The sequence below is a fragment of the Eublepharis macularius genome, chromosome 2, assembly GCF_028583425.1.
Source record: "Eublepharis macularius isolate TG4126 chromosome 2, MPM_Emac_v1.0, whole genome shotgun sequence".
NCBI classification, from domain to species: Eukaryota; Metazoa; Chordata; class Lepidosauria; order Squamata; family Eublepharidae; genus Eublepharis; species Eublepharis macularius.
Genome location: NC_072791.1, coordinates 72,340,895 through 72,356,222, shown reverse-complemented (window position 1 = coordinate 72,356,222; position 15,328 = coordinate 72,340,895). Strand labels below are relative to the sequence as shown.

Genomic DNA, 15,328 nt, shown 5'->3' with positions numbered 1-15,328 from the left:
AAATAACGGAAAAGTGCGCTCAAAAAAATAAAAAAAATGGGCAGGAAAAAAAGGTCCCATCCAAAAAAGCGGTTTTCGAGCGGCCGTGTGACTGGAGGGACGCGCGAGAAAGATGGATTGGAAGCAGGAATGTGAACGAAGAGGAAAAAATCGCAGATTGGAGGCAAATGGAAGATATCCGATAAACATGCGGGTAATGGATGAATGTGGATTCGACCTAAATGTTGTTAGTCTTTAAAGTGCCACTGGACCCTTGTTACCCTTTGGTTGTTGTTTGCCAGCACTGGAAGGAGCTTGTTAATCAAGAAGGATTCTGCAATAAAGCAGGAAGGATGGATGGCGCTTCATAGCTGTAATTTCCATGTTCCAGGTCTACAGGAAGTGATTGGCCTTGGCTGCTGGGCTGGGCTCTGTTATGGCCAGGGGAGATTGTGGGGGTGTTTCTTGCATCTGGGTGAGCAAACCCACATTTCCCTCCCCTTGACTACACCTTCTTTGGTTGCGACCACCAAACTTACCAGGTTTGCCTTTCACCAGCAGTTTGGAAACTGGTGAGCCTCTGAGAGTGCAGAGTACCGGCAATGAATGAGCAACAAGGCAGATGGGGAGAAAACTGTGACACAACTGGGTCTTAATCGAATAAAGATCTTTATTGTATAAACTAGAGTATATAACGCAGAGCACAGAATATGCAAGAAGGGGATTTCATTGCATATAGGTTAAGTAGCTAAAACAAAGAAAAAAGAAATGTTCTAACTAGATAATGTTGAGAGTTGCTGATGTTACCTCAGTGGGTCCTGGGATGGGTGAGCATCTGAAAACCTTGGGAAACAGATGCAAACAGCCTTCATCTCTCCCTTACTCCTGGTCCAATGAACACACACAAAATAACAGGCTACAAATCTTTTAAAACCCTTCTCCTGAGAAGTTGGTATCCGACGACTCAATCCTAAATTGAAAACTTTCCCTCTATGTCTGCCATGGCACGCTGCCCAGATAGGATGATGTTCTAACCAGCAAAGGTTTGAACAACAGCCATTCCTCTAGCACAGGTGACAGTTGGAGCAAATGGTTAAGTACTTCTAGGTTTATGACTCTTCTTCTTCTTCCTGAGAAGAAATCCACTTTCCTAGGGTTTGGCTCTAAGAGGTTAATTAAAGGCCAGTGCGATATCTCAAGGACTGCTTGATATCTCTCTGACATAACAGGCTCCACTCCTCTGATCCGGTCCAGTATGTGCAGCTGCCTTTGCTGGCCAGATTGGAATGGTTCACCAAGGGGGGAGATTGGAGGAAGGCTTAGTTTTGGTCACCAGCTCTGCTCTCTCTCTCTCTCTCTCTCTTACAACTTCTGGAGCTGCACTTTACTTTCCTCACCAGCTGCAATCATACACTGCCTCAGGCATAAGGGGGCGGGGGGGGGGGGGCGGATGTCCTGTCCCTTTAATAAAAGGTTTAATGTGTGGAAATGGACACTTGAAGCTTTTCATAACAGGAAGTTAGAAAACATCACCTGAGAATTGCTTGCAGATCAAACTGATACTAAAGGTATGGCTGGAGGGAGCAGTTCAAAAGCTACTCAGACATCACAGGTCTTCTGGGGCCTGTGTGCAGACAGGAACAGCTGCTGCCACCCTATCCTAATTACAACTTGTTGCACTTGGCCTCTCTTTGAAAAGCTGGGCCATGGGCTTTTGCCCCAAGGTCCTGTCCTAAGGGCACCTCTGCTGGTCAGCTGCTAGGCTGTCCATAGAGCACAGGTAAAATCATTTAAAATACTGCCAATTGCAAGCAATTGCAATCAGTGCAACTGTGTGGAGCTCTCAGCTTGAGAGGAAACATCCATTGCAAGTGAGACAGTTTCTGTTTTTTTAATCAGCAGAAGAAATCTGGAAATTGAAAATGAGATTTCTCAGTTATTAGCATCTTGTTCAAGCAGTCTGGTTATTAAGCCCCTTAATCCAGGGCGGAGCCACTGAAATTGGAAGTGGTTTTTGGTAGTTTTATGGCCCAATAAGGTTACCTGCAGTGTTTCAAGCCCTGTCAACTAAGGTGCGCTTACTCAGTTTGCAAAAATTGCAGCCAAACCTTTAGAGGTTGTCTATTGAGCAACTCCAAAGCACACTTCTGACATTTACTAAGGAAACTTTCATTCTAAAACAGGCACACCCAGGTATATCCAGACAGCCAGACACTTCTAGACACCCAGGCAAACACACCCAGGGGAATTCAGGCAGGCAGGCACAGTCTGAACAACACAGAGGACAGGAAAACATGTTTGTCCAGCCATAAAAGGCAAAAGTTTAAAAAAATGAAAAACACATGAGGACAAATAGGTACAGTGACTCTGTACAGAACCATCTACCACCAGTGAAGACTTTTGAACAATTCCTCCTGAACATAGGCTCCTTAAAAGGAATCAACATGAGCTACTTTGCTTCAGTTTTTCAGCACCATGTGATAACTAATTGCCATCTCTAGAATAGCTGTAGAAATGGTAACCAGTGAGATGGGCCACCAGGACATTTTTCTCATCAAAGTCAGGACAATTTATGACAAGAAAATATGATGACTATCTAAGAGTCAAATCAGAGAATCATAGGATTGGAAGGGACCTCCAGGGTCATCTAGTCCAGCCCCCTGCACAGTGCAGGAAATTTACAGCTACCTCTCCCCCACACACCCAGTGACCACGGCTCCCTGCCCAGATGATGGCAAATGTTTTTTGTTGTCTTGCTGCCCAACTTATCTTACACTGCTGTTGTGATGATAACACTGGTGAACCCCATGTAAGTCCCCTTTCCAAGGAGAAGATGATGGGATGCCTTCACATTCTTATTAAAAAGAATCATTTTAACCAATGTGACAATGCAACAGCTGCACTTTTTTCATCAGTTCCTGCTTCTGCTGTCTAGCTGCACATCGACTGTCAATTTCCACAGAGGTTACTTCATTGCTCCAAATTTGTGAGCACCGTTCATGGCTAAACTGGAATTTGGAGTCCAGGTCTCTCAAGTATCAGCTCAAGAGGCTATTCACTGCACCAGACTGCTTCACATGTTGTAAAAAATGCAAGAGACTTTGTATGGCAAAGCTGATGTTCCCTAGGAGCTCTATGGATATATTAGTTGTCTTATATAGTGTGGAGTCAGTAGATTATGACAACACTCTTGAGTAACTGGAGGATTCTGCAGAAAATGTAGCATTTAGTTGAAGAACATGGTTGATCTTCAATTCACTCTTGCCGTCTATAATGCAGATCATGCCAGTGGCTTAAATAGTTCACCTTTTGTCCCTTGGCTTTCACACCTTCCCTTTTAATTTTCTCTCCATCACCAGCCTTGGCCTCTTTAGCTTTTTCCCATACTAATAAATCCTGCTGCCTTTGACAGAATATGTCCTGCTCTGCCTTCTTCCCCTCGAGCTCTGCAGGAACTGGCTGCCTTTGTTGGTGTGGGCGGCATCAGGTGAGGGTGGCACTTCTCTCAATGAAAGCATCACTGATTCCTTTAGGACAATCTCTTTCTTCAGTGTCAAGCAAAATAACATTATAAAATCCAGCTTTTGTGGAATTCTTTAGAATTCAATTAATGAATATTTGTCTACAGAGCGATGGAGTCGTTTATAGCTCAATGGGATATTGTTGCCAGAGGGTGACTGAATGAGAGGCTAAGTGGGAGTTTTGGATCCTTAGCTTCTATGAGTTGCCCACACACTGAGGCTGTGAAATGTATTATTAAGGTTTACTCTAGTTTCTGTACCTCTAGTTTCTGCCACACACACTGTCTTTTGTTGCGTAAACAACTCCCAAGTCTTTCATTTCTCTTAATCACACTGATGACTGTGTTTGCAAACAATCCAATTCACATGTTCACATAGACATACATATAAACATTCTGTATGATTTCTGGATCCGGCATACCCAGTCAAGATTTTTTTTTATTTGCTAAGTTTTGACCTTGCCCTTCCTCCAAGGAGTTCAGGGCTGTGTATATTTGTCCCCCTTCCTCCATTCTGCCCTGTGAGGTGGGTTAGGCTGAGCTAATGTGGCTGGCCAGAGGTCAGCCGGTGAGCTTTCATGGCAGAGTAGGGATTTGAACTTGGGTCTCCCAGATCCTAGTCCAGCACTTGAACCACTACACCAAGCTGGCTTTTAACAACAAAAAGAAAATGATGAGGATGGGACTGCATTGCCTTAAAGAGAGATTTATTAGAAAATGATGGGGACTTGTAGCACTGTATGGAGGAAATGCTGATCTGGAAGAGAATGGAGCACAACGGCTGCCAGGTTCTTCAGCAGAGCTGTTGGGTTTTTGCAGGGCTGCTGACTGGTTGACTTGCAAATGTCAAACGGGCTTACATCAAATTTAGTATCTGGCCTCTTTTTACATTTGCTTTGCTTTCAACAGTAGCTCATTTATGTTTTATTTATTTATTTTTTCAATTTATATACTGCCCATCCCCAGGGGCTCTGGGCGGTGAACAGTTAAAATCAATAAAAACAAGAACTAAAATCAATATACAAATAATAAAACAAATTAACAAAGTGCAGTGGTGGGGAGAACCCTCCCCCACCCCAAAGGTGGGAGGCCGACATGGCACCACCCCCTTCAATCACCGAATGCCTGGCGGAACAGCTCTGTCTTACAGGCCCGGCGGAACGATAATATGTCCCGCTGGGCCCGGGTTTCCATTGACAGAGCATTCCACCAGGCTGGGGCCAGGACTGAAAAGGCCCTGGCCCTGGTTGAAGCGAGGTGGGCTTCCTTAGGGCCGGGGACCACAAGTAAATATTTATTCGCTGATCGAAGCGATCTCCGGGGAATGTACAGGGAGAGGCGGTCCCAAAGATATGCCGGTCCCAACCCGCTCAGGGGTTATGATGGTAAACGTACTCTTACTGATTATAATATGAATGAGCACAGAGCACAATCCACCTGGAAGATGCCACATGTAGCTCCATTGAAATGAGTCGGACTCCTGCAACAGGACCATCATTTCAATGGGGTACAAGACAATTTCCCAAAAGCCCAATCAAAGTGCTCTGGAATATATTCCTTTTCACAGTAGCCACCAGAGCGGCTCTCTGTAATCTTTATTGGCGACTGCACTTGCCCCTTTGCACAGCCAGTCCTATTCTGATGGAACAATCTGCACAATGCTCCAAGCTTACCACATACCAGTCTGCCCTGCAGGCTTGGCTTAGGTTTGGGCCAGGAGGTTCTGATGAGAGCAGTCCAGGAAAAAGGCTAGGCAAGTCTGTGGCCACTACACAAGTCCTGTTTACACAGCAACTCGTTTACCCCCTGGCAATCAAAGTGGAAATGTAACAGCCAGTGTAGTGTAGTGGTTAGAGTGTCAGTCTAGAATTAATTTAAATTAATTTATTAGGTTTATAGTCCATTCTCCCTGCCAGTGGGCTCAAAGTGGATAACAACATCAATTCATACATATAAATAAAACAGCCAACAATACAGAATAAAATCCATCAATATTTCAATACGGAAAAAACAGCGTTCTCGATGCAGCAGTAAATATTGCACAGCCCTTAAATTCAGACCCTGTGAAGTGGAGGGGGTTGTGGTGGCAGGCTGCATAAATGGACAGTAAAACTAGGAGGGAAGCTTAAGCCCCCACCCTCCCACAGCAGGAGACCAGCTGGGTAATCCGCCCGCTTCAACCACCATAAGCCTAGTGGAACGTCTGTCTTGCAGGCCTGGCAGATTGATCAGAAATCCTGCTGGGCCCTGGTTTCCACACAGAGAGAGTTCCGCTAGGCTGGTGCCAGAGCGAAAAAGGCCCTGGCCTTGGTCGAGGCTAGGCGGACATCCTTGGGGCCAGGGATCTGGGAGACTGAGGCTTGAATCCCCGCTCTGCTACGCATGTTCACTGTGTGTCCTTGGGTCAGTCACACATGCTCAGCCTAACCTACCTCACAGGGTTCTTGTGAGAAAAAAATGGAAGAGAGAACCATGTAAGCTGCTTTGGGTTCCCCTTGGGGACAAAAGGTGTGGTATAAACAAAGGAAATTTTAGAATGTGCCATTAGGCTCAGGATTAAGCAAGCACCAGGAAGCTGAGCAGATGCAAGTATGTGGATACTGGGGAAAGGGGGGGGGTCTTGTGGCTACCTTCTCAAATGGCCTCTTGGCAGAAATGTGGAGTTGGGGTAAGATTAACAAGGGGGTAGTGGTGTAGGCTATTTATAGTTATAAGGAGTACCTAAATATTCTAGTTTGAAAGAAATGTGATTTTTTAAAGATATCAAAATGTCAGACTGTGAGGTGAGGTTATACTGGATTCAGCGTTATTACTAGAAAAACAAGTTAAGGCAGTGGCAAAAAATGCTTTCTACAACCTCACTCTGGCCTGGAAGATGGCTTCTTATCTTGACATGGCTGACCTGGCCACTTGGATCCATGCTATGGTAACATCAAGGCTTGACTATTGTAATGCTCTATACATTGGCCTCCCATCTAAGTTAACTAGGAGGCTCCAATTAGTGCAAAATGCTGCAGCTCGATTGTTATCAGGAGCGAGCAGGAACATAAACATCACTCCCATCCTACAGTCGCTCCGCTGGCTACCCATCGTTTACTGTGCTCAGTTCAAAGTATTAGTTATTACATACAAAGTTCTTAATGGGTTTAGTCCGGCATACCTACGGGACTGCCTCCCTCCCTATGTTCCTCCATGGCAGCTTCACTCATCTGAACAGGGTCTCCTGCAGGTGCCAGGCTGCACACAGGTGAAGTCAGCAGCAGCCCGTACATGGACTTTCTCTGTGGTGGCCCCATCCTGTGGAATGACCTGCCTGAGGAAGTCAGAAGAGCCCCCACTCTCCTGGCTTTCTGTAAACGATCCAAAACTGAACTAGTCAAAAAGGCTTTTTACTCCCGACATTTTGGACTCTGTAATTGGTTTTTTTTTAAGAAACAAAGTGATTTTGGGACTTTTAAAAGTAAAAGTATAGAAAGTAAAACGCCACGGAGCTGAGGAAAAGGGCGGACACGTGGGAGCGAGGCAAAGCTAGCCCCATGATGTCGAAAAAGGAGTGGCAGGCGGCAATTGAAAGTTTAGATAAAAAAGTTTCAGAAGGAATCAAGGAGCTTAAAGACATGATACCTGAGGTGGCGAAAGAGTTTAAAGAGACACTCAGAAAAGAATTGGCGGAAGTGACGAAAGGTATGGAAAAGATACAAAATGACTTGCAAGCGACACAGCAAAGAGTTAATGTGGTAGAAAACGCGGTGGACACTTTAGCAGACACGCAACGAACTGAGATGAGGATGATGAGAGGTAGAATGGCAGTTGCGGAAAGTAAACACATGGAGAAGCAGTTAAGGTTTCGTGGTTTGCCGGAAACCGAAGGAAAGAATGCCCAAGAACAGATTACAGAAGTGCTGGCTGAGTACCTGGGGAAGGAGGAGGGGGAAGTTGCGGCTATCCTAGATGTGGTTTACAGAATAAACTCAAGATTTGCGACCCAGAGGAAACTACCAAGAGATATAATTGTGCAGTTCACGACCAGAAACACAAGAGAAATGATTGTGAGTAAACAATTTCAGGATCCATTAGAGGTTGACGGCAAGACTGTTATTATCATGAAGGAATTGCCCAGATCGGTGCTGTTGGACCGGAAAAAATACAAGAACCTAGTCCAGATTCTGAAGGATATGAAAATAAGATACAGATGGGAAATGCCTGAAGGACTATCCTTTGAATTTGGTGGCGCTAAAAAACGCATCAGATCTGAATTGGAGATGGAAAAGTTTATTAGGGACAATGAAAAGGACTTACCAACAGCAAGATCATGAATATGGAGTGTAAAATTTTATCATGGAATGTAAATGGACTTAATTCGCCCAATAAGAGAAAAAATATTTTTCATTGGCTATTAAAACAAAAATGTGACATTGTTTGTTTGCAAGAAACCCATATTAAAAAGCAGGATGTTAAATACTTAAAATTTGCGAAATCGGGAACTGAATTTGTGGCTGCTTCAAAAAAAAAGAAAAAGGTGTGGTGTTGTATATAAAAGAGGAATTGCAGCCAAAATTAGTGGTGAGTGATATGGAAGCTAGATATTTAGCTGTGGAAATTACGTGGAATTTAAAGAAACTGTTGGTGATTGGAATATATGCACCTAATGGAGCAAAAAAAAGTTTCTTTGAGGATTTGGGAAAACAACTTGATGAATTATCTTATGATCAGATGATTTTAGCTGGAGACTTCAATGGAGTTACTAACTTGGATGAGGATAAAAAATCTGTAACTGCACAAAAGAAAAGAGGACTATTACCAAAGTCTTTTTTTGCAATAAAAGAACAAGAAACCTTAGAGGATGTATGGAGGAGCCATAACCCTAAAGGTAGACAATATACATTCTGTTCTGCAAGACACTCCACTTTGTCACGAATTGATATGATCTGGGCCTCCAAAGATTTAGTGCTTTGGACTAAGGACGTTGAACTAATGCCAATGGTAGGCTCAGATCATAATCCAATTATGTGGAGGTTTGGGAAAAGAGTAAAAAGGAGAGGTTGGAGAATAAATGAAGATATATTGCAAGAAGAGGCAAATATTGAACTGCTGCGAAGAGAGACTAAGTTCTTTATACAGCATAACATGAACAATGAAGTATCAACAAATAAGGTATGGGACACATACAAAGCGGTGACTAGAGGCGTACTAATGGACTTAAATGCTAGAGCTAGGAAGAAAAGAGAGGAGAAGAGATTGGAGATTATGGAGAGAATAAAAGCCAAAGAGAGTCAATTAAAGAAGAGACCAGGGAAAAAGAAGATATATCAGGATATTAAAATCCTTCAAGAACAGTTGACGGCTATGAATAACAAAGAAATAGAATGGAATCTTAAGAGACTGAATCAAAAGTCGTTTGAGGGTGCAAATAAACCTGGGAAATATCTGGCATGGCAATTGAAGAAAAGAAAGGAGAAAAAAACCATAAACAAAATTTGTGAGGAAAATAAAATTCATTTGGAGCAGTCAGCCATTAGTAGAGCCTTTTATAAATTTTATGCAAAACTATACCAAAAAAAAGAAGTCAACAAAGATTCAATAGCGAATTATTTGGGAAAGATGAAGCTCCCTGCAATCTCTGAGGGATGGAGAGAAAAATTAAATAGAGAAGTGACGGAGGAAGAAATAAAAGAGGCAATACGGTCGACAAAATTAGGAAAGGCACCAGGCCCGGATGGACTTACAGCTAAATTTTATAAAGTACTGGCAAATGAACTGGTGCCTTTTCTGAAAGAGGTGATCAATGGAGTTATGCGAGATCAAAGGACTCCAGTTACTTGGAGTGAAGCCAATATTTCATTGATTCCTAAAGAGGGACAAGATTTGACCAGCGTAAAAAATTATAGGCCAATTTCGTTGCTGAATAATGATTATAAAATCTTTGCGAAGATCCTGGAGGAGAGAATAAAAGGATGGATGTCTGAATTTATTGCAGAGGAGCAAGCTGGATTTTTGCCAGATAGACAGATTAAAGACAACCTAAGGACAGTTATAAATGCTATTGAATATTATGATAAACGTTGTGATAGAGAAGTTGGTTTTTTCTTCGTGGACGCTGAAAAAGCTTTTGATAATTTGAACTGGAACTTTATGTTTGCCACCATGGAGAAGCTGCAAATGGGAGAAAAGTTCATACGTGCCGTGAAAGAAATTTATAGGGACCAGATTGCAGCAATTGTGGTGAATGAAGACGTGACTAAGAAATTGACAATAGGCAAAGGTACGAGACAGGGTTGCCCATTGTCACCATTGTTGTTCATCTGAGTATTGGAAATATTGATGATTCAAATCCGAGAAGACGATGCAATCCGTGGAATAAAAATAAGAGAGCATTCCTACAAGGTCAGAGCGTTTGCGGACGATATAATGTTAATTGTGGACGATCCAATTGAGAATATGCCAAAGGTGATGGAGAAAATTAAGGAATTTGGAGACTTGGCTGGATTTTATGTAAATAAAAAGAAGTCCAAGATACTATGCAAGAACATGACTAAACAGAAACAGCAGGAACTAGAGGAAATAACAGACTGTGAAGTAACGAATAAGGTAAAATATTTGGGAGTTGAATTGACTGCGAAGAATATAGACCTATTTAAGAATAATTATGAGAAATTGTGGACTCAAATAGAGCAAGATCTGATTAAATGGAATAGGCTGAATTTGTCATGGTTGGGAAGAATTGCAACAGTAAAGATGAATGTATTGCCGAGAGTGATGTTCCTGTTACAAACAATTCCAATCATTCGTGACACTAAACAATTTGAAAAATGGCAAAGGAAATTATCGGACTTTGTGTGGGCAGGCAAGAAACCTAGGGTGAAAATGAAAGTATTACAGGATGCTAAAGAAAGAGGTGGAATGCAGCTGCCCAATTTAAGATTATATCATGAAGCAATTTGCCTGTCTTGGATAAAAGAGTGGATGACGTTGAAGGACTGCAAACTACTGGCTTTGGAGGGATATAAAAAAACATTCGGATGGCATGCATACCTGTGGTATGATAAAGTTAAAGCTGATTCTATGTTTTTGCACCACTATATTCGGAGAAGCCTTTTTGCTGTTTGGAAGAAATACAAAAATTATATGAAGGACAGAATCCCCTTGTGGGTGGTTCCGTTCGAAGTAATAGATCCAAGAACTGTTGGAAATGAACAACAGTCTTTAACATAGAAGGAGATAACACTATTGGAATTCTCTAAATTAAGAATAAAGACGCAAGAGGAATTGTCCTCAAGTTATGGATGGTTTCAATATAGACAGATAAGAGATCTTTATAATTCGGATTGCGTGAAAGGAGGACTGAGAATGGAGAATTCAGAATTAGAAGAGGCGATACTTCAAGAGGGCAAAAAGGAAATTTCAAGGATTTACAAAGTACTTTTAAAATGGTATACAGAAGATGAGACAGTTAAAGTCCAAATGGTGAAGTGGGCGATAAATTTTAATAAAGAGATAACAATGGAGGCGTGGGAATACCTGTGGAAAACGACTTTGAAGATAACGACTTGCACAAATATCAAAGAGAACGTTTATAAAATGATATATCGCTGGTATTTGACACCAAAGAAAATTGCGTTAGGGAATACTAACATGTCAAATAAATGCTGGAAGTGTAAAAAACACGAAGGATCTTTGTATCATATGTGGTGGACTTGTGAGGTAGCTAAGCAATACTGGGGAGAAATAATAGAAGTGATTAATGAGATTTTACAATTTCAAGTTAATAGAAACCCAGAATTGCTGCTACTGAACTTGGGAATGGAAGATATTCCGGCACAACATAGAACATTGTTATTTTACATGACAACAGCTGCTAGACTTTTATATGCGCAGAAATGGAAATTGCAAGAAGTACCAACTATTGAAGATTGGATTTATAAATTGCTGTACATGGCTGAGATGGACAAAATGACAAGGAAGCTCAGAGACCTTGATCCAGGACAGTTTAACATGGATTGGGAGAAACTGAAGCAATATTTGGAGAAAAAATGGGATGTGGGAGGGAAACTGTGGCAGTTTGAAAATTACTGAGATTTTATAGAAGAAGAGAGAGGTGGCTTTACCGGGAAAGGGGGATTTAAATATTATTCTAAGCTAGTATTAGGGTTAAGATGAAAATTATGTTTTATTATACACAGTACTAAATAACAGATGTATTACTATGAATAGATATTATGAATATATGTGAGTATGCCAGACAGGTATTTTTTATTGCAGTTAAGTTTTTAGTGTAACAGATATGTTATATAATTAAAATAGACTGAGAATAAGAATAAGAAATGTTTAAAGAAACATATAGACTATAAGTTAAATTGATTAACTTATAGGGGGAAGAGTAAAGAGATTAAATAAGGGAATAGAAAATGGATAAAATGTTATACTAATAATATAAAGGCTATCAATATATATTAGCAATGTGTTATTTAGAATATAAGATTTAGTAAAGGAGGGGAGAACAATAAGCTTAGAAGAGAGTTTAAGTGTATGTTTAATAGATTATATGTGGTATTAAGTAAGTGAGCAATAAGATAGATAAAGGGTTGGAAAACTGTTGGAAGTCAAATAAAGGGGGGAGGAAAGGGAGGGGGTTAGAAGTAGACATTAATAATGGGGGAATGTTTGTATTTTATGATTAAATAATCTAATCCAATAATTTTTTTTTTAAAAAAGGCTTTTTACTCAAATGGGAGGGCTGCATTGTAGGGATGGGGTCTCAGGTGCTTCACTAACAAGTCGGGGATCATAGACTTCATCACCATTTTTGCCTCATGTATCATCTGCTGCTTTAAATATGTACTTCTATGTAGAACCATTGCTCCATGCTGTCTAATGTTAGTCCTAGAATTGATTACGTTTTGCTTCAGTATCTCTACTATGTCTTGGATCCTTGCTAATGCTATGTCTTTAAACCTGTATATGTTTACCTTATGGTATTGTATTGAAATGTACTTGATACTGATTGTATTAACCTCATACTGTGTAATCCTCCTTGAGTGTCAGAGAGAAAGGCAGTCTATAAATGATGTAAATAAAATAAACGACGTAAATAAAATGTTCTTGACACTGTATAGAAATGCCTGCCCTTGTCCTTACCACTAATTGTACTAATCTCACACTATGAGATCTGCCTTGAGTCTCAGTGAGAAAGGTGGAATATAAATAAATAAAATAAATAAATAAATAAATAAATAAATAAATAAAATAAAGACACTGGAGTGTCATGTTCTGAAATAAGAAGCATCCTCCCTATTTTAGAATGTGGTATTCGCCTCCCTATGTAATGGGAATAGGAAGGCTACAAAACAAAATAAACAAAAAGGATCTCCTAAAGGTTGGGAACAGCAGGATTCCAGTCAGGCAGCACTTTAGCGACTGCCATCCTCTCCAATACTGCCCCGATAAAACATTTTCATTTAGACAACGCACACGCATTATTCCCACCGCTCTCCCTTCTGTCCGTGTGGTGGCACAGGCGGGTATCATCTCAGCCAATCTCTACGATATTCCCACCTTCTTTCCCCCTCACCTTTCCAGGAAAAGACGCCTGTCCCTTTAAGAACCCAGGTACCTTGCTGTAAACAGCAGGAAGGCGCGTTTGAGGCGGTTTTGTTGTGTGTGGGGTTTTTTGCCCACGTCACCGAACAGACCCCCGCCCGCGCCGGGCCGGGGGCTCCTGCTTCGCCTCCGCTCCCTCCCCCCCCCCCCGCTCCCTCCCCGCCTGTGTGCCAGCAGCTCCTTCCGGGTTAGCAGTAATTGCCCCCCGCATCACCCGACGGGGAGCCAGCCAGCCAGACACCCTGCAGGCGGCTGAGGGCAGCCGGAGGATGGGAGCCAGCAGCCCCGCCGAGCCGAGGGGTGGCACCAAGGCCAGCGAGCCACGAGCCGGCGCTGCCTTTTGAGGGAGAGAGCGGGCGAGGGAGGAGGCTTGGAGCCCGCTGGAGCCCACCCGCCGCCGCGGAGCTGACTGAGCGAGGAGGAGCGAAGGCGCGGCAGGCATGGAGAGGAAGAGCCCCGCTGCCGCGGGGAAGCCAAACCTCAGCAGCCGGGGGGCGGCCGACGGGCACTGCGCCCTGAGCGGCGGAGGGGCTGCGCGGGGCGGGAGCCCGGCGGCGGGCGCTGCGGAGCCGGGCGAGCTCATCCGGCGGGCGCTGGACTTCAAGAGCCAAGGGGCGCAGTGCTACAAGGAGAAGAAATGCCGCGAAGCCATCGGCAAGTACCACCGGGCGCTGCTGGAGCTGAAGGGGCTGCTGCCGGCCCCGGAGGAGCACCGCGGCGAGGCCGCCACCGCCACCGCGGCCAGCAGCGCGGCCGGGCTGACGGACGAGCAGAGGCGCCTGCTGGAGAGCATCGAGGTCGACTGCTACAACAGCCTGGCAGGTCTGTGGCGGGGGCGCGCCTCGAGCGGGCCGGGATCCCCGAGGAGGCGAATAGCGGCGCGGGGAGCCGCAGCTCTCCCCTCCCGCCATCCCTGCCCGCGGCTCAGGAGCCCGGCTCGGATGGACCGGCAGAGATTTGCCGCTCTTCCCGTCGCGTCAGGGTTTATCTGCTCGGGGTACTTGGGGCAGACCGCAACAGATGCGCGCTGTTTATTTAGGAGGGCGGGTCTGAGGTCTGCTTTGCGCCTGGCGCAGAATCTGCTGCAGCGGAGCCTCCAGTTTTGTGCCCTCGGTTGTGTGCGCGCGTGCACGTTCCTTCTGGTAAACAGATTTACCAGAGATGTACGCGGAACTTTATGGAGTCAGAAAGAGAGGTCTCTAGTCTACCCCAAGGAGCTGATGGTCTAAATTGCAAGAGGCAGGGAGACAAAAACACAGAGGAGGAGAGGAGTGACAGGGACAAGGATAAGAGCCGAAAAGCGTTGAGCTCTTAGGCTGCAAGCATAAGCTTCAGTGGATGAGAGCCCATTTTGTCAACTGTATGAAGAGCAGGCAGAGATGTACATGAATCTGTCTGTGCATTTACCCGCCTCCCTGCCATTGGGGAATAACACTTCATGCGCTTGAAGAAGTGGCTTTGTTCCATGAAATCTTATTCCACAACCCATCGGTAATCATGTAATTGTCACAAGATTCTTTGATGTTTTTATTGCTTAACAGTGCATTTGTCACCAGGTGAAAAAAGACAGGTAAATGCTGCTGTACCGCTTTTTGACTTCTATAGGGAGTGACTAAAGATTTAAGCCAGAGGCTTCACAGAAAAGATGCATTTTGAGGAAGAATCCAAAAGTATCCTTACATTAGAAGTAAATAATTCTATAACTGGTTAGGGAGGAGAGAGAAGAGGGGGTGTAGATTTCAGCATATATGTGAGCCCGTCTGGTGTAGTGGTTAGAGTGTCACACTAGGATCTGGGGCTGTCCAAATACTAACTTGCAGTCCTGTATGGCAGTGAACTTTAAAATTATGTATCGTCCAAAGATAACAGCCCAAAGATAACAAAAGCTTCTCTGCATTTTTCTTCTTTCTTTCAATGCTTTGAGCATCAGCGTAAGCCTTTTCTGCTGCCTGTCTTTGAAACTGTTTTAAAGCAGTTTCTGTTCATTAGTTTGTAATTAGGAATATTAGAGAATTGGCTCAGAATGCAAATTGTCCTGGGAACAAGCAGCCTAGAGGATGTATTTGAGATCAAAAAGAGCCACACATGTCAAAGAGAGCATAGTTATAAAAGCCAAAAGAAAATATAGTTCATGCTACCTATAAGATACCTGCCTAGACATATAATAAAAAATCCATTTTATTTTAATTTTGTTCAGCTCAAGCCCCAGTCTACTCTATGACACAGAGACAT

The 15,328-nt window shown here is 43.3% G+C and overlaps 1 protein-coding gene across 1 annotated transcript in view; it reads left to right on the top strand.

The window, feature by feature from the left end:
• Positions 1–13,135: 13,135 nt before the first annotated feature.
• Positions 13,136–15,328, top strand: part of TTC9 (tetratricopeptide repeat domain 9) — a 46,201-nt gene continuing 44,008 nt past the window's right edge. The window contains exon 1 of the mRNA XM_054971814.1: positions 13,136–13,918. Within this exon, the coding sequence (XP_054827789.1) occupies positions 13,537–13,918 (382 nt within the window). The 5' untranslated portion in view covers positions 13,136–13,536. The remainder of the gene's footprint in view (positions 13,919–15,328) is intronic.